General features: G+C 35.9%; 1 protein-coding gene across 1 annotated transcript in view; it reads left to right on the top strand.

Moving 5' to 3' along the window:
- Positions 1-25277, top strand: part of ALG6 (ALG6 alpha-1,3-glucosyltransferase) — a 56189-nt gene that overhangs the window by 28060 nt on the left and 2852 nt on the right. The window contains exons 8-14 of the mRNA XM_082360048.1: positions 2723-2914; positions 3486-3621; positions 6363-6448; positions 7864-7948; positions 11122-11192; positions 20274-20342; positions 20475-20673. Of these exons, the coding sequence (XP_082216174.1) occupies positions 2723-2914; positions 3486-3621; positions 6363-6448; positions 7864-7948; positions 11122-11192; positions 20274-20342; positions 20475-20673 (838 nt within the window). The remainder of the gene's footprint in view (positions 1-2722; positions 2915-3485; positions 3622-6362; positions 6449-7863; positions 7949-11121; positions 11193-20273; positions 20343-20474; positions 20674-25277) is intronic.

Here is a 25277-nt window from a genome sequence, read left to right as displayed (position 1 = left end):
TATTACTATCTGTCCCAAAGGAAAAAAAATAATCCACACCATGATTGCTTGATTAATATTTTTTCCTTTTGGTGCCAATCTGTTTTATTTATAAAATTAAAATGTGTATCTGTCAAAGGACTTGCAAAAGATATTCAAATAGGTAGTTACTTCCATCATATTTTTTATTCAGTCCTCTTTCCTAATTGAGCCCTTTTTTTTGGCATTATAGGATCATGGCTTTTAGATAGTTTGATAATATCAAGAACACTGATAATAAAGAAAAGAAAAAAAGTTGTTTACAAGATTTTTTAATACTATATTTACTTTGAAACATTAACACTCATACAGAGAAGTACACAAAACGTAAATGAACTGGCTATTATCCATGTCGAGAAATAGAACATTGCCAGTATCCAAAACCACACCTGTGCGCATCCCAAGTAGTTCTCCCATCTCCTTTCTCAAAGATAGCCACTTACTGACTGCTAGTACTATAGTTTGGTTCTCCCCCTTTTTTGAACTTTCTATAAAAAAGACAACACAGTAGGTATTCCTTTGTGCTTGGTGTTTTTGGTTCAACATTCTGTTTGTGAGAGTTATTCGTGTAGTTTTATGTAGCTGTAGTTCGTTCTCTTTCATTGCTTTATAATATTCCATTGCATGAATACACATGATTTTATTACTGATAGACATTGGAGTGTTTCCAGGTTTTGGCTATGATGACTATGTTGCTTTGACCTTTCTTGTAAATATCTCTCTGTACACATGTAAATATATTTCTTATGAGTGGAATTGCTGAATTATAGGATGTGCACTTGCTTAATTTTAGATATTCCCATATGGTTTTTAAGCATGGTCTACCAGTTAATACTCCCGTTAACAATGGTGTAGGAGTTCCAGGTGCTCACCTTCACCAGTTGTCAGTTATTTTCCTTTTAACCATTCTGGTAAATTCGTAGTGGTATCTTCTCTGTGATTTGAATCAAACTCTTGAAGCTTTGGGGATTATGTCATTTTGTAGGGACACCTTTTTTTAACCGCTATTTACTTTCCTCATTTGTAAAATGGGGATGATAATAACCCTTACTTTTTAAGCTTTTTGAGAATTAAATGAATTCATATTTGTAAAGCATTTAAAGCAGTACTTGGGAGGTACTAAGCACTACATAAATATTTATTGCTATTATTATGTGTTACTGCTGCTGCTGCTTTTGTTGTTCCTGTTTGTTACTTTTCGGGCTCTGAAATTTTATAATGATTTGTTTGGGCAAAGGTATTTTTGACAGTTGTTTTGGACACTATGGGTCATTCATTTTGAAGACTCATGTTCTTCAGTTCTGGGAAATTCTCATAAATTATTTTTTTTAATTCTCTCCCTTCTTTCTTGAGCTTATTAGACAGATATTAGATCTTTCAGCTCCATCTTGAGCATCTCTTTGTCATTTTGTTTTACAGTTTTGAAGACTGTCTTGCTTTATGAGTAACACTTCTATTAAATTTCATTTGTTCTGTTAAGCATTTAATATCTTAAATTTCAGTTTACTCTTTTTTTTCCCCCACTGTTCCCTGAATTATTTCCATTCTCCTAGGGTCAGTCTTTTCTCCTCTTCACTTTGGTCCTTTTTCTGTCATAGGTGTTCCTTATATGTCTATTTGATCCTGGTGTATTTATTCTAAGAATAAGGCAGAAGAGAAAGCTGCATGTGAGCTTTCTATACATTTGGTCCACTATAGGGTACATGGCAGGATTCTGGCCAGTACTCTGGGATCCTTAAATGTCACAATGTGGAGGAATTTGCACTATAGTGTTGACTTCTACATTAGTTGCCCAGATAGTTTATTCCATTTCTTTGGAGAAATATTCCTTCTTTTGTTGCCTGGTAGTAAATGTTTTGGCTGCCAGATAATCTTTGCAAAGGAGTGAGGTGGGATTTGACATCTCCATCTAGGAATTTTCAGTGAATCCTCTTGTTTTCTCTTCAACATACTCAAGCACTCCAACCTGCTTGTTTCCAGAATTCTCTGGGGGCCTGCAGGGTGGATTGGCTCCTTGCCAGCCGGAGCTTCCTCTGTGCATTCACTAAGCTGTGGCTCCTTCTAGTTTATTTTATTTGTTGCCACTTCAGTGTCCTCTTTCCATCTTCTAGAAATGTGTTGAAATCTTCATCTCTTGTAATGCATCTTCCTGTTCTCTTTATGGCTGTGAATTTATACTTTAAAAAATTCCCTATCATTTTAAGGGGGTCTCAGGAAGGAGAGGAGGTAAACATGAGTACTCAGCTCACCTTTTTCAACTGAAAATCTAGTTGTGATATTGTTTTCATATAACAGTGTTATTAGTTTCTAATCAAGCACATATATTAATTTATATTATTGATGCATATTATAGAGGAAAAATAGTGATATCAGTAAGTTTGGTGTTTGTTTTTAACTTTTGGAGCATTGATTTTGGTATGTGTTATAGTAATATTGTGAAATAGCGTAGCAGAAAACAAAGCTATGTGTTAACTATTTAGAGCTCTTTTAAACCTAAACAAATCAGTTGCTCTGTTTAGTAGTAGATTTAATATATTTGAAGCCACTATATATAATTTGAAATTTGTTTAACAACTCAATACTTTCAGCTTTTATTTAGAAATCATTTTCGTTATAATATATTATTACAAAATCACATAAGAAAAATGTTCTATAAAATGCAAAATCTATCTCTTTTAATTATTGAGCTAATTCCTTGACACAGGAACATATATAATTCTGTGAGTCTCGGCTTTGCCTTGTGGGGTGTTCTTGGAGTATCTTACGACTGGGACCTGCTGGGGTCCCTGGCATTTTGCTTAGCTATAAATTATAAGCAGATGGAACTTTACCACTCCTTGCCATTTTTTTGTTTTTTACTTGGCAAGTGTTTTAAGAAAGGCCTCAAAGGAAAGGGGTGAGTGGCTTTTAAACAACAGTATTCAAAAAATTACTTCAGATAATTTATTTGGCATACTTACCTTTGCCTTTTGGTGATTTCTTATTAATGTGTTGGTGGCTATGGAGTAAATGGAAAGAGAGATCAAGTCATGTTCTATATTATTGTATTTTAAATCTTCCTAACTAGAGAAATATTTTGATCGATGTATATTTACTGGAGGTAATGTGAATTAGCTTGTTAGAACATTGCTATAGGATTTCATCCCTTTAGAGCATATTACATTATATACTTATTAGAAATACATCCCAATTTGACATTTTTCTTCATAGCTGCATAGGAATGGCATCTAAGTTAAATGTTAAGAAGGATGGTGATAGTCTTCTTGTTGGGGAATTGCACATCTTAATAGTTGTGAATGTCTTAACTCTGATTTAAGTAGACTCTCATCTTAAACCTGTACTGGTGGCATAGATTTATCATTACTATACATTTGCATTTATTATATTTATAGTAATGAGACGCAGATTAATTTCTCAGAATTACTAACCTCTCCCTATCTTACCGGTTCCCTTTGTTTTTGTTCTAGGCTTGTGTTGTTGATTAAACTGGCTTGTACTGTTGTGGCTTCCTTCATTCTCTGCTGGCTGCCATTCTTTACAGAAAGGGAACAAACCCTGCAAGTTCTAAGAAGACTCTTTCCAGTTGATCGTGGATTATTTGAGGCATGTTTAAAAACTTTTCTCTCGCTCCTTTCTGTTACAGTACCTTCCCTGTGACCTTTGGGGATTTCATGTAGAAGCACTTCAGCTGCTCTCCTCCTGCAGTCATTCCTTGCCAGTTATTTAATCCGGCACATAAGCTATAGCTTATCTGGCATTTTCCAGTACATTGTACAAATAGGTAATATTTATGCCATCATGAGGTCCATAATTCAGTTATACATTTTTCTAATGAAATAGGGTTCATGATGAAAGACAGCATGAGAAGTTGCAGCTACAAAGGTAACAGCTTTGTGGTTTTTTTGGTTTATATTCTCTTTTTAGTCCTAGGAAATTATTTATTAAACTAATAATCATGTTTGCTTCAGAAAGATCTCATAATTCCTTATGAGGTATATAGCTTTCATCCATAGTAATTTTTAATGAGAATCATTCATTTCATTTCATTTAATGCCAGCTTAATCACTCTTGTTAAATTTTTATTGCATGGATAATTTGATTTAGAGTTAGTAATTAAATTAAACAAACCATTTTTCGGAAACAAAACGGTCTTTTAATAAAGTTAGACAGAGACAACATATTTATAGATAATTTGCTTTTGAATAAACATTTCTTTTAAAAAGAATTAGAAAAGCATATATATCTTTTTGAGTATATGAAATGCTATAGAGTATCTTTCAGTGGCTCTGTGGGAGGATGGAACCAGCATTTTGAAAGAGACTAAGAAAGAATTTGGTGTTGTGAAGGAACAGAAATGTGTGCCCTGTATGTCAATGGGGATGATGATAGTGATAGTACTGATAATCATAAATAATCACTATTGATATCACCACCACTTTCTTACTAGGTACCAGGCACTTCACATGTAATTTTATTTGATCCTTAACCATAGTGCTGAAGTAGCTGTTATACCCACTTTACAGATCAGAAAACTGAGGTCAGATTCATATAGCTTTTGCATGGCAGAGCTGTAATTTGTACTTTGAGGATTGTGCTCCTAACTTCTTTATATATCCTCTAACCTTAATACCTATATAAAGAAAAGTTTAGTTCTCCATGTAAGCTGCCTGGTTATTTGCCTTGCCTTCTATTGGGTTGGCCAAAAAGTTTATTCGGGGTTTTCCATAATATTTTACAGAAAACCTAAATGAACTTTTTGGCTAACCCAATATTTCAGAAATGGTATTTATCATGATAATTATAAAAATGAGTGTCATACACTTTTGATGGTGCTGTTGGTTACCTACATTCACTTGTTGCCCTCAAAATCTGAAGAGCAGTTTCATTGGCCCGACAGAGGGAGGTAGGATGGTACAGTTGCCGGTGATAGTTACTTTCTTTTTATTTATTTATTTATTTTTAATTGGAGTATAATTGCTTTACAATGTTGTGTTAGTTTCTGTTGTACAGTGAAGTGAATCAGCTATATGTATACCTATATCCCCTCCCCCTTGTACCTCTTTCCCACAATCCCACCCATCTAGGTCATCACAGAGCACTGAGCTGAGCTTCCTGTGCTTTATAGCATATTCCCACTAGCCATCTGTTTTACACATGGTAGTGTATATATGTCAATCCTAATCTCCCAATTCGTCCCACCCTCCCCTTCCCCCCCCTGTGTCCACATGTCCGTTCTCTATGTCTATGTCTCTATTCCTGCCCTGCAAATAGGTTCATCTGTACCATTTTTCTAGATTCCACATATATGTGTTAATATACAGTATTTGTTTTTCTCTTTCTGGCTTACTTCACTCTGTATGACAGACTCTAGGTCCATCCACAACTTTACAAATGACCCAATTTCATTCCTTTTTATAGCTGAGTAATATTCCATTGTATATATGTATCTTCTTTATCCATTCATCTGTCGTTGGATATTTAGGGTGTTTCCATGTCTTGGCTACTGTAAATAGTGTTGCAATGAACATTGGGGTACATGTGTTCTTTTGAATTATGGTCTTCTCTGGGTATATGACCGGTAGTGGGATTGATGGGTCATATGGTAGTTCTACTTTTAGTTTTTTAAGGAACCTCCATACTGTTCTCCACAGTGGCTGTATCAATTTACATTCCCACCAACAGTGCAACAGGTGTCGCTTTTCTCCACACCCTCTCTAGCATTTACTGTTTGTAGGTTTTTTGATGATGGCCATTCTGACTGGTGTGAGGTGATACCTCATTGTAGTTTTGATTTGCATTTCTGTAATAATTAGTGATGTTGAGCATCTTTTCATGTGCCTCTTGGCCATCTGTATGTCTTCTTTGGTGAAATGTCTATTTAGGTCTTCCGCCCATTTTTTAATTGGGGTGTTTGTTTTTTTGATATTGAGCTCCATGAGCTGTTTGTATATTTTGGAGATTAGCTAATAGATTACTCTGATTTCAGGTGTGTGGTAAAATGGGTCAAACAATATGTGTTCTACATTAGAGGAAGTAAAGATTTCTTAGAAAAATTTCCAAAGATGAATAACTTCAGTATTTAGGAATAATGTGCTGCTCTTTGAAAAATATTAAGTATTTCTTGGGCGCATCTAAATTATGGTTGGCTAGATCACCTCCTATTGCGAAAAATGTGTGTGTGTATGTGTTCCTTAGAGAGTTTAATCAACTTAGTTATGAAATTGTGAACAAGCGCTTCTCATGACCCAAAAGTTTATCTATTTAGAGATTATGGGCTGTACTTCATGGAGTTTAATATTTCTTTTAATTATACTAGAATGTAAAACTAACAAATTTCTTTTAAGGATAAAGTAGCCAATATTTGGTGCACCTTCAGTGTCTTTCTGAAGATCAGGGATATTTTGCCACATCACATCCAGATAATGATCAGGTAAGAGACACCAAGTTTGTATATAGTGTTTTATAAGCTACTCTAAAAGTGTCATGGCAATACCTCATTTATCTGGCATCATAGAGAGTAAGGTGGTCTTCATTAGTGAATATTCCACATAATGTAAACTCATTGCTCTGTATAACAGAACTCTTTTATTTGAAACATTTTATGTGAAAGTTATTGTTACCTACTTCCGTCTTCCTTAAACAATATATTAAACATGATTTAACATAACCTTGAAGAGTCATAATTTTCAGAGGTGTATCAGTCAGGGGCGACCAGAGAAGGAGAATGAGTAGGAGATCACTGTGTGTGTGTATGTGTGTGTGAATTTATTATGAGGAATTGGCTTATACAGTTGTGGGGGGCTGGCTAAGCAAACTGAATGCCAGTCCACAAGACAGACATTCAGGAGGGGCTATCTAGAGGGAAGGAAGAGCTGTAGTGACCCCACTGCTGTTTGGAGTCTGATCTCAGGGAAGGCCTAAGCCTTCTTTTAAAGGGCTTCCAAGTGATTCAGGCCCCACCCAAGGCCAAACCCTTTTGAATAACTTAAAATCAATCGAATAGGGACTTTAATTACATCTGCAGATCTCTTCACAGCAGCACCAACATTAGTGTTTGAATAACTGGGAGGTGTGTGTGTGTGTGTGTGCTGCCTTTCTCTTTCCTCCAGTTCTTTTGGTTGGAGAGTATCCTTTGTAGCCCACCGTAGCAGGAAGCAGACTAGTCAAGCTGAAGCCACAAAGCCACCGCAAGTGGGAAAATTAGTTATTGTTTTGCATTATAATACTTGTTTTCAGGGCTTTCAAAGACTGTTTGCCTTGGTACTAAGTGGCTCCAGACTGCTCTGCTTGTTGAGTTCTTTTTTCCTCCTTGCCCATCAACCATCACAAGGAGAAGCTCTAGCAGCTTCCCACTCCCTTTCTAGCTTGTTCTTTCTGATTTACTATGGGCTTGAAAATCAGATAATCAACTTTTGTGAAATTGAGGGCCAAAGAGGTTCTCTTGTGAGTAACTTTTATGAATGTTTGTGTTACAAATATAGCATTGTCTCTTTATACCTGGTTATGTTTTCTTGTTTGAGTGTTTGATAATTGACTTTTAGCTATCTTTGTATCTTTTCCATAATTGATACTAAATACTAAAAAAAATAAACAATATTTAGTTCTATAATATTTTGTTCTATTTTATATAATCATGTATATATTAAAGTGTGTACATATTTCAGTGTATGGATTTTATTAAAATGTTATTTGGTCTTGAATTTATTATTAATACATAAAAAACTTTAATTTGAAATCAACTTAAGTTGATAAGTAATGTGATCCTTACATTAAAAAATTGTTTCTTTGTTTTAGCTATATACCTTTATAGAGAAAACAAATGTTTAATTTTTATTAATTTTTTAGCTTTTGTTTTACATTTTTGAGCCTGCTTCCAGCATGTATAAAATTGACACTTCACCCCTCTCCCAAAGGATTCAAATTTACTCTGGTAAGTTTCTCATTACTTTAGATACTTAATTCTTGCTGCAATTGATCTTTTAAAAATACAGATAATTATTTTCCTGCTTTGAACAGGATTTATTGGATTGAGACATAAGACATTCATTTATTTGGCAAACACTTACTGAGTGTCTGACAGGTACTGTTTTGCACTAGGCTGAGCAATCAGAATCTTTCAGTTTAATTCAACAACTATTTAATTTATTTGTGGTGGTCAGTGAGGGAATACAAAGAAGAAAACAGTGGTGATAGACATGTTTAAATTATTATGCTATAAAGCAGATGGTATTAAGTTCTGTCAGGTACAGTGGAGTGCTGTGATAGTATGGGAAAAGGAGATATTACTTTGAGGGCAGATTTTAGACTATTTCTTAAAGCAAGTGGAATCAGAGCCGAATTTTGAAAGCTGGGCAAGATTTGGAATAGGTGGTTATATAACAGGAGAGTTTGAGACAGGAGGAAGCGCTTGAAGGTACAGATGTGGGAAAGGATAGGGAATGATCTGGGAACAGCTATTAACCAATGAAATTTGTGTAACTTTTATGTGGGTATGTGTGTGTTGAGGTTAGGAGAGGATATAGTGAGAGAGAAGAGTCAGAAAGAATCAAATTATGTAAGAGCTTGAATGCTGGGCTGAAAAATTTGGAGTCTGATTTGTGTGCAAGAGGAGCAAAAAAGATTTTGGAGAAGGAGAGGGAACAGACCTCTGTTTTAGGAGCATGACTTGTATCCGTTGGAACATGGATTGGGTATATATTTTATATTTTAGCGTTTCTCTGCGTGGGTTTACAGATTCCTCCTGGTTGTGTTTCTGTGGTATTTAGAATTTGTTCCTGTGTACCTTGGTCTATAAAATGACATTTAAAGAATATCCTTTTAAAATATCAAGAAGAGTTAGTTTATGAAAACAGTCAGTCTTAGTGGACTTATAAAGGGGACAACCTTTTATTTTTTATTATTTTTAAAAAATTTTTGGCCATGCCACGCAGCTTGTGAGATCTTAGGTCCCTGACCAGGGATTGAACCCAGGCCCTCGGCAGTGAAAGTACGGAGTCCTAACCACTGGACTGCCAGGAAATTCCCTAAAGGGACAACATTTTAGAAATTGGGGTTTCAATTCTGGGACTGCCACTTATTTATATTGCATTCTAAAAACAAGCCAGAACAGAGCATGTCAGTCAAATATTTCAAAAGTGCTTATTGGTTCCACAGTGCAAAAAGATTCATGTTCCTCTTTTTTAAAGTTACTATTTTATTGACGATGTCTGTTGTTTCATTCTGTGAATGAACTCTGATCATAGTAAGTCATCTATAGTTAATATTCTATAGAATGTTTAGAATAGGAGAGATATGGTTAGTAATATTCTGATGTCTTCAGTAGCCCTAACTTGAAATATTTGCAAGCTTATGTAAAATGGTTATTTATCATGCTAAATAAAGGTATATTTCAAAGATGATGGAATGGAATTTCAGAGTTCGGTAACTAGCAGTGTTAGAGATGATTACTTTTAGGATTATAAAGCAGAAAAAGCATTTTCTTTCTCTTAATTTCCTAATTTTATTTTGTTTGTTGTGTTTTAATACCAGACATTGTGTTTAAAAAATAAAAAAGACATATTAATGACTTATTTTTGTTGATAATGTTTTAAATTCTTATTGAATACTTCTGAGAGCTTTAAAACATTTCCCATTATAATTATTTTAAAGTGTTTTTTCCTTTCAATTTAGATTGAATTATTTCTTAATATAAGTCTATAATTAAGGTAATTGATAGTATGAATACTAATATACCTATAGCAACAAAGTTACTTTTATCTGTATCTTTTCAAGTAGTATTTGTTAAGTGCCCTCTAATGTGTCAGGTCCTCTTCTAGGAATTGGCATATAAATGAATGACAGCTAATATCCCTCCTCTCTTAATTGGGGGACATTCATGCTAGTGGCAGGAGAAGAACAATAAACAAAATAAATCAGTTAACAGGAAAATATCTGGGAGTGATGAGGACTATGAAGAAAATAGTATTATGTGAAAAGAGGGCTGGTGGAGTTTGGTTACGGGGGTACTACTTCAGATTGAGTAAGGGAAGGCCTCTCTAGGGAAGTGACATTTCATCCTGGAACTGAATGATTGATTGATCAGAAGGAACCAATTACAAGAAGATCTGGGCTCTGACTTGACAAAAGCAAGTTTCTTCTCAAGGCAGGAACACATTTGGCATGTTCGAAGCATTAAAGGGACAAATATGAAGTGGCTGGTGTGAAATGAGTGAGGGAGACAGTAAGAGGAAGGCAGGACCCAGATTATGTAGGAGTTTGCATTTTATTCTAAGTGTAATGGGAAGCTGTTGGAGGATTTTAAACAGGGAAATTACATGATCTGATATGGGGGCTAAATGGAGAATGGATTGTCGGGGGCAGGAGCATTACCAATTGGGAGGTTATTGCGGTGGTCCAACAGGAAGATGGGCATGGCTTAGACCACTCCTCTGCCACCATCAGCAGAGGCGAGTGGAGAGAAGTCAGTGGATATTGTATTTGGGAGATGGTGTAGGTAGGATTTGCTGATGGATTGGATGTATAGCATGTACAAGATAGTGATCCAGGTTTTTTGCTTGAGCAACTAGATTGGATGTATATAGATAAATGTCTAATATGCAGAATATAAACTCCTGAAAATAGATCTAAGTAATTATTAATTTAAAATCCCAAAAAGCAAATGATTACTTTATAGAACACTGAATATATTTTATTGAAGTGCACGTTTTAAAAACACTAAAATGGATTTACTTTGCCAGTTTTAGATTTTGACTTTCTTGTCCTTCATGCTTTTTAATTTAAATTGTCAGAGATTCCAAGGGAGGATGAAGGTATGATTGTTGTGTCTGGATTATTTAGTAGTTTTGTTATTAATAACTGAGACTCAATGAACTTGTTGTAGATGGTTAGGTATAGCTTTATAATAATTATTTTTCAAAATATTTTGATTATTAAATTTGAGTAAAATATTATGCACATTAGAGTTGTGTATATATTTTCCTTCTAGCTACAAGCTATATTAAACTTTAAAATTTTACTTGAAATGATTTTTAGTCAGATTCATAATTAAATTGATATTATATTTTATAAGTTGTTATATCTGATTTTGTCCCCTTTTTCCTTAAGGTTAGCTGTGCACTGTCATTCTTTCTATTTTCTTTCCAAGTACATGAAAAGTCCATTCTTTTGGTGTCATTGTAAGTAAAAATGTTTCAAGTATGTTTTATTTGTTTATTTATTATGATGTGTTTATAATATATAAATAAATTTATTACTTACATTTAATCACCTAAGTGCAAATCAAAACTATGCAAGTGTTACATAATTGCATAAAATTATTTCATAAAATCACATTTTTTCCAGAATGATGATCTCTTACAATTTTACTTCTTTATGATATATTTTAAACTGATAAAATTTTATAGAATTTCTGACATCTTATTTCTTCCTATTTTTTTCATTTATATTTTCTATATGCTAATAAAAACTGTCTTCCAAAGAGGCTTTACTTAGGTTGGAGCCTGTTTGTCTTCTTTGCCTTTTTCATTTCATTCATTTCCACATCTATTCAATAGCCTGTTCTCTCCATCAACCTCTTTAGAGGCTTTTATATGTTGCCTTCTTTCTAGTTCTTCTGTCAAAACCTTTGTTTAGACCCTATTGGCAATCCCTAACCAGACTCCTTTTTTTTAGGAGCATTAAAATTTTTTCCTGTTCTTCATAGAAATTGAGTGGCAGTTGGGGGTATATTATCCCAATATTAAAATAGTATTTGCCCAGAACACATTGGAATACTTGAATTCTGCCCAAGATCAATCCCACCCATGCCTGCCGCACCCCTCACCCTGTGTTTGCTAGGTTCCTGTGGAAGATGCATGTATGAAATGACTAATGACAAATGGAAGGGTGTATTGCTTTTATTAGGTGAAGCTTTGAATTAAAACCTTAGTGCAGAGCTTTATAGTAGGGGGGGCTGGCCTATGCGGAAGCCTTCTTTCCTCCGAAAAAAATAGTCTCGTACCATTGCAGACTGGGAGGGCAGCTTAATTTCATCCCCTCAAGGCTAAACTTGAGTTAGATCTGACCACTGTTATGTGAGGCTAGGCTGACCCTATGCAAATCCCTAGTGCCAGGGGATGGAACTCTGGAGAGGTATTGCTTTCAAACATGTATAATTTTCCCCAGGATTCCTACTCCAGAGAAAGGAGCTTGATCAGTGAGTGACCTATAATCTGACCATTCAGATTAGCTCTTGGGCCCTGAATTTCTGGAAGTTCATACTCTACAACTGTACCTAGATTATTCATAACAGTGCATGACTTTAATATAATTTTGATCAAATATTTAAAGTTCCTCTTGACCTGGTTCCAGCTAAGCTATCATTAAACAAATATTTCACCCAATAAATATTTATTGAGGGCCTACTATTTGCCAGATACTGTTCTGTGCACCTGGGATATATCTGTGAACAAAACAGACAAAAATCCCTACTTTCTTAGCTTTCATTCTCAAGGACAGACACTAATAATTAAATAAAAATAAGAAATTAAATAACGTGTTAGCAGGTAATAAAAGTCACGAAGGATACATAAAAGAGGATAAGGGAAGTTGGGAGTACTGGAGCTGGGGGTACAGGAGTAAGTGCAGGTTGCAGTTTTAAACAAGGATGTCAAGGTAGGCCTTGTCAAGGAGATACTTGAGTGGACTGGAGGAGGTGAGGGTTAGCCAAGTGGACATCTGGGAGAATAACATTCTAGACAGCCAGTGCCAAGGCCCTAAGATGGGAGTATGCCTGATATGTTTAGGGAACAACAGAATGGCCAGTGTGGCCAGAGTGCAGTGGTCAATGTAGGAAGTAATAGGAGGTGAAGTTAAAGAGGTAACTTTAAGGTAAATTATATAGGATCTTGTAGGCCATATTGGGAACTTTGGCTTTTATTCTGAAGGAAACGGGGAGCCATGGAAGGATTTTGAGGAAGACGCATGATCTGACTTGATGTGTTTTTTTTGTTTTGTTTTGTTTATTTATTTATTTTTTATTTTTGGCTGCGTTGGGTCTTTGTTGCTGCACATGGGCTTTCTCTCTAGTTGCAGCGAGCAGGGGCTACTCTTCGTTGTGGTGCATGGGCTTCTCATTGCGGTGGCTTCTCTTTGTTGTAGAGCACAGGCTCCAGGGTGCGTGGGCTTCAGTAGTTGTGTCACGCGGGCTCAGTAGTTGTGGCGCGTGGGCTTAGTAGCTCCGCAGCATGTGGGATCTTCCTGGACCAGGGATCGAAACCCATGTCCCCTGCATTGGCAGGCGGATTCTGAACCACTGCGCCACCAGGGAAGTCCCCTGACTTGATGTTTTAAAAGGATCACTTTGCTTATCAAATTATACATGTTAAATATGTACAGTTAATTGTATATCAGTATACCTCAATAAAGTTGTTAAAAAATAAAATGATCATTCTGGTGGCAAGTCAAGAACAGATTGTACAGAGCAAGGGTAGAAAACACAGAGACCATTTAGAAGGCAATCACCATTATCCAGATTGAGAGATGGTGGTGATTGGGACCAAGATCGTAATAGTGGAAGAGGTGAGAAGTGGTCAGTAGAGCCTGAAGGTTTCCCGATGATTTGGATGTAGCATGTGAGAGAAAGAGAAAAATCAAAGGTGTGTTCATGGTTTTTGGCCTGGAACGGGAAGGATGGAGTGGCCATTGACTGAAATGGGGAAGATTGCAAGTGGAGCAGGATTACACTAGATGTGAACAAGGTGGGAGGTTCCCAAGACCAGTGTTGGACATGTCTTTGGACATCAAGTGGAGGTGTTGAGTTAGTATTTAAATAGAAGTCTGGGTTGGATATATGAGTGGAGTCCAGAGAGAGACTGAGCCAGAGACATAAATTTAGTAATTTCTCAGTAGAGATGACATTTAAAGTCATGAGACTGGATGAGATAACCAAGGAAGTGAGTATAGACAGAGAAGAATGCCAGAGACTGAGTCCTGGGCCACACAATATTAAGAGGTCTGGGAGAAGAGGCAAATGGGAATGGCCATCTAGGATGCAAACCACAAGAGTTGGTGTCCTGGAAGCTGAGTGAAGAAGGTATTTTAAGGATACAAGGTCCCCTGTCTTACACCACTCACAAAAATTAACTTGAAATGGCTTAGACTTAAATGTAAGGCCTGAAACTGTAAAACTTGTAGAAGAAAACATAAGGGAGAAGCTCCTTGACATTGTTCTTGGCAATGATTTTTTGGATATGACACCAAAAGCAGAAGGAACAAAAGCAAAAATAAATAATTGGGACAGCATCACACTAAAAAGTTTCGGCACAGCAAAGGAAATATCAAAATGAAAAGGCAACCTGTGGAATGGCAGAAAATATTTGTAAATCATGTATCTGATAAAGGGTTAATTATCCAAAATATATAATGAACTTATACAACTCAGTAGTAGAAAAAACAAATAACCCAAAGGACCTGAATAGATATTTTTCTAAAGAAGACATACAGATGGCCAACAGGTACATGAGAAGGTGCTCAACATCACTAATCATCGGGGAAATGCAAATCAAAACCACAGTGAGATACCACCTCACACCTGTTAGAATGGCTCTTATCAAAAAGACAAGAGGTAGCAAATGCTGATGAGGATGTGGAGAAAAGAGAACCCTGTGCACTACTGGTGGGAATGTAAATTGGTGCAGCCACTATGGAAAACAGTATGGAGGTTTTTCAGAAAATTAAAAATAGAGCTACCATATGACCCAGGAATATTTCTGAAGTAAATGAAATTACTGTCTTGAAGAGGCATCTTTACCCCCGAGTTCTTTGCAGCATTACTTGCAACAGCCGAGACATGGAAACATGGAAGTGCCTGTCAACAGATGAATAAATACAGAAAGTGGCGTATTACTCCCCCCTCCAACACACACAGAGGAATATTATTCAGCCATAGAAAAGGAAGGAAATCCTGGGGACTTCCTTCCTCCAGTGGTTAAGACTCCACGTTTCCACTGCAGGGGGCACAGTTTCGATCCCTTGTTGGGGAACCAAGATCCTACTGCCATGCCATGGTGCGGCCAAAGAAAAAAAAATGGAAGGACATTTGCAACAACATGGATGAACCTTGAGGGCATTATGCTAAATGAAGTAAGTCAGACAGAGAAAGACAAATACTGTATGAGCTCACTTAAATGAGGAATGTTAAGACATAGAAGCATCGAAACTAAACTCACAGAAACAGAGTAAGTTGGTGGTTGCCTGTGTTGGGGTGGGGGGGAAATGGGTGCAGGTGGTTAAAGAGTACAAACTTACAGTTATGAGATGAATAAGTTCTGGGGATCTAATGTACAGCATACACTGTAGCTGGCTGTAGTTAGCAAAAGTTAACAAGTCCCCTACATACGAACCTTCAAGTTGCGAACTTTCAAGGATGCGAATGTGCGTTCCTTCAGCGTCACGTGTGAGTGACATTGCAGCTTGCCCTCTGTCTCCTGTTGCTGACAATCCTTCAGCTCTGCCATCTCCCACCTTTTCTCCCTCCTCCAGTCAATAACTCTTCTTGCCTGTTCACTCGATGCCAGCCCCTGGATGCCGGCTGTTGTACTGTACTACTGTACTTTTCAAGGTACTGTACTATAAGATTAAAAATGTTTTCTTTATTTTTTGTGTTTGTTTTTTTAATGTATTATTTGTGTGAAAAGTATTATAAACCTATTACAGTACGGTACTATATAGCCGATTGTGTTAGTTGGGTACCTAGGCTAACTTTGTTGGACTTACAAACAGATCGGACTACAAACGTGCTCTCACTATGGAACTTGTTCGTATGTAGGGGACTTACTGTTTTGTATACTTGAAAGTTGCCAGGAGAGTAGATCTTAAAAGTTGTCACCACAGACACACACAAGGGCACACACACACACAAAAGGTAACTTTAAGTTGATGGATGTGTTAATGAACCTTACTGTGGTAATCATTTTGCAACATATACCTATATCATCACATTGTACACTTTGTTCACATTGTGCAATGTTATACGTCAGTTACATCTCAATAAAACTGGGGAAGAAAGGACATGATGTGATCAGTTGTATCAGATGCTGTTAATAGGTCAAATAAGATGAGGGTTAAGAATAGACTATTTGCCATAGTGAAATGGAAGTCACTGATGAAAAGTGACTTTTCTAAGTCACTTAGAAAAGGCTAGTGTTGGTAGAGTGATGCAGGGAAGAGCCTGACTGGGGTGGATTTAAGACATAATGAGAAGAGAAGAATTGAGGATAAGTATAGATGATTCTTTTTAAAATATATATATATATATTTAAGTATATATTTTATATATATATATATATATATATATATATATATATATATATATATATAAAATGGTGAAATACACTATTAGTACATTCACAATGTTGTATAACCACCACCACTGTCTACTTACAGAATATTTTCATCACCCTAGAAGGAAACCCCATACCCAGTAAGCAGTCATTCCCCATTCTCCCCTTCCCCTAATCCTTGTAACCACTAATCTACTTTGTCTCCATGGATTTGCCTGTTTTGGATATTTCATATAAATAGAATCATAAAATACGTGGCCTTTTGTTTCTGACCTGTTTCACTTAGCATAATATTTTCAAAGTTCATCCATGTTGTACCATGTATTGGTACTTCATTTTTATGCCTGAATAATATTGCATCATATGGATATACTACATTTTGTTTGTGCATGCATCAGTTGATGGACATTTTGAGTTGTTTTCACCTTTTGGCTATTGGGAATAGTGCCACTATGAACATTCATGTATAAGTTTTTGTTTGAACACTTGTTTTCAGTTCTCTTGGGTCTCCAGGAGTGGAATTTCTGGGTCATATAATAATTCTGTAAACTTACTGTGGAACCACCAAACTAATTTCCACAGTAGCTGTACCATTTTACATTGCCACCAGTAATTATAAGTGTTCCAATTTCTCTACATCCTTGTCAGCACTTGTTATTGTCTGTTATTGTTTTTGCCATCCTAGTAGGTATGAAGTGGTATCTCACTCTGGTTCTCATTTGCGTTTCTCTAAAGACTAATGATGTTGAGCATCTTTTTATGTCCTTGTTGGCAATATGTATATCTTCTTCAGAGAAATGCCTACTACTTAAATCCTTGGTCCAATTTTTAAGTGGTTGTTTCTCTTTCTTGTTGAGTTTTAGAAGTTCTTTATATATTCTGGATATTAAACCTTTATCAGATATATGATTAACAAATACTTTCTTCCATTCTTTGGATTTTCTTGATAGTGTTCTTTGATGCACAGAATTTTTAATTTGATGAAATCCAATTTATCTATTCTTTCTTTTGTTGCTTGTGCTTTTGATGTTGTATCTAACAAACCATTGCCAAATCCAAGGTAATATTTACCCTCATATTTCTTCTAAGAACTTATGGATTTAGCTCTTATATTTAGGTCTTTGATCCATTTTGAGTTCATTTTTGTATATGGTGTGAGATAGGTAGGCAGTTCTTTAGATGAGTTTTGCCAAAAAGGAGAGCAGAGAAATTAAGCAATAACTGGTAGAGAAAGTGGGGTCAAAAGAGGTTTGTTATTTGTTTTAAGATAGGAGAGATAATGGCATGGGAATGGTCAGTAAGAGGGAACATTGTTGATACAGGAGAGGTAAGAGTTGCTGGAGCAGTGTCCTTCAGAGACAGAGGTGGGAGTAGGATCTAGAGCACAAATGGAAGGATTGGCTGTGGACAGATGCATGAATCGTTCATCTTAATAAAAAGAGGGAACACACTGTATCAGTACAGATGCTGGGAAGAGAGTAGATGTGATGGTGACATCTCTGAAAGTTCTCTTTTAATTGCTTTAGTTTTCTTATTGAAATGGAAGGCAAAGTCATTAGGGAAGAGTGGGTTAGAGCTGTTGGGAATATGAGAAGAGAGGAGAAGGTGGAATTATCTTTCTAAGGAGACACAGAGTATGAACAGACTAGGGAAATATATACTAATTGCTGGACACTTGAATATCATGATCATGTATTTAAAGTGAGAATAGTTAGTGTGGGTAAATGTTTTCCTCCAGAGCAGTTGCTCAGTTAAGGCCAGAGTAAGTGCAGGTGGAGAGTTGGGTATTTCCAGGTTTATGGTTTTGTCTAGTGAGGATAACTCACTTGCTTGGGGTTTGAGATTGAATACATGGGAGTGATTATAATGATTGATCTTAGAACTTAACCTGGGTAAGAAGGGAAAAGGCCATTAAAATAGTGAGGCAAAGTGAAAATGTGCTAGGAACAATGGATCGAAGGTCTTGGTGGAGATTGTTGGAGTACTGAAAAGGTAGGAGATAGTAGTCAGAATGCAACTGATGAGTTGTGATTACGGAGGGCTGACAGTCTAGCATATGACCCTAAGTGTAGGACTGAAGATGAGATCACTAGAAGAGAAGAGTTCCAGCAAATGAGAGGTCTGGGTGTTGGAAGATCATCTATGTGTATGTTAAAATTGCCAAGAATTGAGATGAGTAGGGTTGTAGACAGTGACAGTGTGTAAGAAGTTGAAATTATTGAGTAATGAGTGAAGTGATCCTTGAGGCTGGCGGATGATAAAGTTGAGGAATAATAGGGGATACACAGCCAGACGACAGGAGATTCAAAGCTGGAAACTGTTAAGGTGGGGAGAGGGAGAGTAGTGTGGAAGTAGTGATGAAGAGCAAAGAGGTTATCTCCCTTCTCAGGGCCTTTAAATTGTTTGAAGCCTGTGGAAACAACAACAATAACAAAACAGGCACAATTGACAGGGCAGAGGGGCAGCACTTTCCTTAGCGGGAGAGAACCAGGATTTGTTTTGAACAAGGTGGTGAAAGGAAGGGTTCAGAGAAGAGGTTGAGGTTGTAGGCGATTTTGCAGCTTGATTATAAATATTAAGTACCTAGAAGTTAAGGGCTGAGTTACATTCATCACTGCATTCCTTTCAGAGCAGTGCTTTTACATACTACATTTTCAATAAATGCTTATGTTCAGTAAATGAATACCGAATGATTAAGTGGGAAAGAATTAAGACCTAGAAAGAGAAAATAATGTTTATTGAACACCTACTGTGTGCTTGTAATGAACAAAAATACATTCCAATTATAAAAGCATAAAGCAATGAAATTGAAAGTCCTCTAGTATTTTCTTTTAGTGTAGTAGTTTTCAATCAGTTTATAAACCCAGGCCTCCCATCTCATATTCTAGCTGACATGAGGAAGAGTCATCCTTCTAAGAAAGGAGAATACTTAAACCTTTTAAAATAAGGAGACCAATAATAATAACAACAAAAATAATTATTCAACAACTACCACCATTAGTAAAAAGTTATTTTATTTTTGTTTTACTAAAAAATAAACACTAGATAATACTTGCAGAAGAGTTCTTTCAACTACTTGACAATCCAAGGTATTGTTATTATTTCCATTTACAGATAAGAAAAAGGTTAAATTAATCACTTGTTCAAAGTCAAACAGTAAGTAAGTGGCAGGGATGGGACTAGGTAGGACTTAAGTCTTCTGACTAGACCCTTCTTTTGGAGCATTGCCACAGTTGAATCCAGAAGGTAATGCAACCAGGGGCGGTGCTAAGGAGGTCACAGAGCTTGGACCTATGACCCTACACAGCTTTCTGATAAAGCCAGTGGTTCCATCTACTGGTGTTACGCTTCCTCTTCCTATACTATTGCTCTTTTCATGTAGCCTCTTCCTACTCATTTCGTCCTTTTTTCTTTTATTCTACCATCATCAACCCTTTATAATTCTTCCTTGCCTCTGTTGTCCTCTCTGCAGTGGCAGATGACAATCCTGTCTTTTAGTTTTTAACTTAGCTGAGCATTATGTCACATGGAAGATCATAAAAAAGAACTTTGAAAACCACTGTACCAAGTAGGATATTCATGTTTATCAAGTAGGATGAAATATGTGAAAAAGCTCTTTTTCTCTGAATGTTCAGTTCTGTTTGATCCTTTCTTTAAGCTACTGTTTGTATGATAGGGAAAATATGTTTCATTAATGGATACTGGAAGAAGCAGTTTTCCATTTATTATGAGGAGTTGACACCTTCTCTGTGTCTAGATTCATTTAGTTTGCATTGATAGTTATAAAAAAATGAATCAGTAGTCCCTATGGAGTATTTTGTGTGTGTGTTTTTTAACTACCTCAAAAATCAGACAGGTAAAATGTATTCATATTTTTACATGTAAGCATTGAAATTATATTCTCTAAGATTAACATATTTTTCTTTGTCATTTTAGACCAGTCTGCTTAGTTTTAAGGGAAATTCCTTTTATGTCTACTTGGTTTTTACTTGTGTCAACATTTAGGTGAGTCAAACCAATTTCCAGTATAATATTTTCAGTATAGTACTTATAAACTCATTTACAACTTTTTTACAAAGTGATTATGGTTTGAATTGACAATTCTCTTTTTAACGTTTTTTCTGTTTTCCCATATAGTATGCTGCCTCTTCTATTGAAGGATGAACTCCTAATGCCCTCAGTTGTGACAGTGATGGCATTTTTCATAGCTTGTGCAACCTCCTTTTCAATATTTGAAAAGACTTCTGAAGAAGACCTGCAGTTGAAATCCTTTTCCATTTCTGTTAGGAAATATTTTCCATGTTTTACATTTCTTCCCAGAATTATACAACATTTGGTAAGTTGTTTAGTTTTTAAGGTACTATTTAAAAAAAAAAAGTTATTATAATATCTTTTTTCTTTTATAGCATTTTTGAGATATAATTCTCATAAAATCCACCCATTTAAAGCATGCAACTCAAAAAAAAAAAAAAAAAAAAAACCATGCAACTCAGTGTTTTAAGTATGTACACAGAGTTTTACAACCATCGCCCTAACCTAGTTTTAGATTATTTTCCATCACCCCAAAAAGAAACCCTGTGCCCTTTAGCAGTCATTCCCCATTCCACCCTCACCTCTAACCTCAGCCTTGGACAGCCACCCAGTTACTTTCAGTCTCGATAGATTTGCCTATCTGGACATTTCATATAAATGGAATGTATTAGTCCCTTAGGGCTGATATAGCAAAATACCACATCAGGTAGCTTAAACAACAGAAATTTATTTTCTCACAATTCTGGAGGCTAGAAGTCCAAGATCAAGGTGACATCAGCATTGGTTTCTGGTGAGGCCTCTCTTGCTGATTTGTAGGTGACCTTGCTGTCTCCTCATGTGGCCTCTTCTGTGTGTGTGTGTGTATGTGTGGAGAGAGAGAGAATTCTTTGGTGTCTTTTTATCTTCTTATAAGGACATCAGTCCTATCAGATTAGGGCCCCAGCCTTAGGACTTCATTTAACCTTAATTTAATCTCATCTCTAAATGCAGTCACATTGAGGCTTAGGGCTTCAACATATGAATTTTGTGGGGACATAGTTCAGTCTATAACATGGAATCATACAAAATGTTGTCTTTGATGACTGGCTTCTTTCACTTAGCACATTTTTGATTTTCATCTGTGTGGTAGCACGTATCAATACTTCATTCCTTTTTATTGCCAATTCCATTATATGGATATACCACATTTTGTTTATCTATTCTTCAGTAGATGCTTGCTTCCACTTTTTGGCTGTTATAAATAATGCTGCCCTGAAGATGTGTGTATTAAGTTTACCAGTGCACATATGTTTTCATTTCCTTCAAGTATATACCTAGGAGTGGTAATTCTGTGTTTAACATTTTGAGAAACTGCCTGTCTTCCAAAGTGCTGCATGATTCTACATTCCCCCCAGCAATATATGAGGATTCCACTTTCTCCGCATCCTTGACAGCACTGGTTATTGGCTTTTTTTATTATACCCCTCCATTATTATAGCCATACAAAGTGGGTGTGAAATGGTATCTCATTGTGGTTTTTGCATTTCCCTAGTGACTAATGATGTTGAGTATCTTTTTGTAATTTCTTTGCAGAAATGCCTATTCAAATCCTGCTCCCATTTTTTTTTTTTTTTTTTGGCCACACTGCATGGCTTGTGGCATCTTAGCTCCCCAACCAGGGATTGAACCCAGGCCCTTGGCATGAGAGCACGGAGTCCTAACCACTGGGCCACCAGGGAATTCCCATCCTTTGTTCATTTTTAGTTGAGTTGTCTTTTTTTTTTTTTGAATTGTAAGAGTTCTCTATACATTCTTGATACAGGTCTCTTACTAAATTGCAGATATTGTCCCCCGTTCTGTGGGTTGCTCTTTGACTTTCTTGATGGTATTGTTTGTAGCACAAAAGTTTTCATTTTTATGAAATTTAATATATCTAGTTTTTCTTTTGTTGTTGTGCTTTTGGTGTCATATCTCAGAATCTATATATAACCAAAGGTCATGAAGATTTACTCTTATGTTTTCTTTAAAAGTTTTGTAATTTTAATTCTCTTTAGGACATTGATTCATTTTGAATTAATTTTTGTGTATGGTATGAGGTAGGAGTCCAACTTTATTCAGTTGTTCCAGCACCAATGAATTGTGTTTGCACCCTTGTAGAAAATCAACAGATCCTAAACGTAAGGGTTTATTTCTGGACTCTCAATTCTATTTCACTGATCTATATTATCCTTATGCTGCTGCCACACTGTCTTGATTACTGTGGTTTTATAGTTTTGAGATTGAAAATTGCGTCCTCTAACTTTGTTATTCATTTTCAAGATTGTTTTAGCTATTGTGTCCCTTGCATTTCCATATTCTTTTTAGGATCAGCTCATCAATTTCTCCGAAAACCCAGCTGAGATTTTGATAGGGGTTGCTTTGAATATGCATTTAAATTTGTGGAGTATTGCCATCTTAGCAAGATTTAGTCTTCCAAACCTATGAACATAGGATGTATTTCCATTAATTTATTCTTTAATTTCCTTCAACAATGTTCTGTAGTTTTCAATGTACAGGTCTCGCACTTCTTTTGTTAAATTCATTTCTAAGTATTTTATTCTTTACGATGCTTTTGTAAGTGGAATTGTTTTCTTAATTTTGTTTTCATAATGTTCATTGCTACTGCATAAAAATACAATTGATTTTTTAATTCTGAACTTGTATTCTGTACTATAAGTTTTTAGTGAATTCCTTATGATTTTCTAAATACAAGATCATGTCATCTGTAAATCATGATAGTTTTATGTCTTCCCTTTAAAACTGGATGCCTTTTATTTCTTTTCCTTGCCTAATTACCTGGCTAGACAGCTCCAGTACAGTGTTGAATACAACTGGCAAGAGTGGATATCTTCGTTTCTTCAGATTTTAGGGGGAAATCATCCAGTCTTTCAACATTAACTATGATGTAGTTGTGGGATTTTTATAGATGGCCTTTATTTGGTTAGGGAGTTCTCTTCTGTTCCTAGATTGAATGTTTTTTCATGAAAAGGTGTTGGATTTTGTCAAATGCTTTTCCTGTGTCTAGTGATATTATGTTTTTTTCCTTTATTCTATCAATATGGTATATTACATTGATTGATTTTTGTATATTGAACTAACCTTGCATTCTTGGGATAAGTTCCACTTGATCATGGTATATAACCTTACTTATATGCCACTTGCTCGGGTTTGCTAGTATTTTGTAGAAGACTTTTGCATCTTATATTCATAGGGGATATTGGTCTGTAGTTTTCTTTTTTGTGATGTCTTTGTATGGTTTTGGAATCAGGCTTAATACTTGCCTCATGGAATGAGTTAGGAAGTGTTCCTTTTCTACTTTTCGGAAGAGTTTATGAAGGACTGGTATTAGTTCTTCTAGAAACATTTGGTATAATTTACCAGCGAAGCCATCCACCTGTTCCTGGACCTTTCTTTGTGGGATCTTAAAGATGACTTAATTCAGGAGGGAGGGATAAAATAGGAGTATGGCATTAACAGATACAAACTACCATACATAAAATAGATAAGCAACAAGGATTTACTGTATAGCATAGGGAGCTATATTCAATATCTTGTAATAACCTATAATGGAAAAGAATCTGAAAAATATATATATAACTGAATCTCTTTGCTGTACACCTGAAACTAACAATATTGTAAATCAACTGTACTTCAATTAAAAAATGATTAATTCAATCTCTTGTTATAGGTCTATTCAGACTTTCTGTATTTCTTGACACAATTTCAGTGGTGTGTCTAAGAATTTGTCCATTTCATCTATGTTATCTAATTTGTTGGCATACAGTTGTTCATAATATTCCCTTATAATCCTTTTTATTTTTATGTATGGTAAGGACTGATGTTCCTTTTTCATTCCTGACTTGGGAAATTTGTACCTTCTCTCTTGGCCTTGGTCAGTCTAGCTAAATTTTGATAGTTTCATTGATATTTTTGCAGAACCAACTTTTGGTCATTGATTTTCTCTCGTTTTTCTGTTTTCTATGTCACTGATTTTGGTTCTAATTTTATATACCCTTTGTCATGCTTGGGTTTGGTTTACTCTTTTTTTTAAAAAGTATTTATTTATGTATTTGGCTGCGCTGGGTCTTAGCTGTGGCACGTGGGATCTTTGTTGCAGTGTGCGGGGTATGTGGGATCTTTAGTTGTGGCATGCAGAATCTTTAGTTGCAGCATGTGGACTCTTAGTTGTGGCACGTGGGATCTAGTTCCCTGACCAGGGGTCGAACCTGGGCCCCCTGCATTGGGAGTGCGGAGTCTCAACCGCCGGACCACCAGGGAAGTCCCTGGTTTACTCTTTTTTATCTAGTTTCTTAAAGTTCAAGTTCAGGTGGTTGATTTTAGACCTTTCTTCCATTTTTATATAGTCATTCAAACCCATATATAACCCCTGTGCCATTCTTAAGCAGTATTCCATAAACTTTGAAATATATGTTTTTTAATTTAGTTAAATATATAGTCCATTTCTTCTGATTTCTTCTTTGGCTCATGAATTATTTAGGCATTTGGTTTTCAGTTTCCAAATATTTGGGGATTTCCTTGACTACTTCATGTTTTTCTATTCTAATTCTACTGTATTTAGAGAACATACTTTGTATTATTTCAGTATTTTCAAATGTATTGACTTGGTTTTGTTAATTTCCCCTTCAGTTTTGAAGGGTATTTTTGCTGTTTCTTTCAGCAATTTGAGTATCGTCCATCCCACTGCCTTGTGGCATCCATATTTTCTGATAAGTCAATTGCTAATCTTATTGAGGATAGTTTATATATATATATATATACTTAGTTTTAGGTGCTTATTAGATACCCAAGTGGGGATTTTAAGGAGAACTTGGATATATGAGTCTGGAGTTTAGGGGAGAGGTCCAGGCTGGAGATAGTAATTTGAGTCTT

The sequence above is a fragment of the Balaenoptera borealis genome (assembly GCF_965194805.1).
Source record: "Balaenoptera borealis genome assembly, chromosome: 1".
NCBI classification, from domain to species: domain Eukaryota; kingdom Metazoa; phylum Chordata; class Mammalia; order Artiodactyla; family Balaenopteridae; genus Balaenoptera; species Balaenoptera borealis.
Note: the sequence above shows the minus strand (reverse complement) of the source record. Positions and strands in the feature narration are given on the sequence as shown.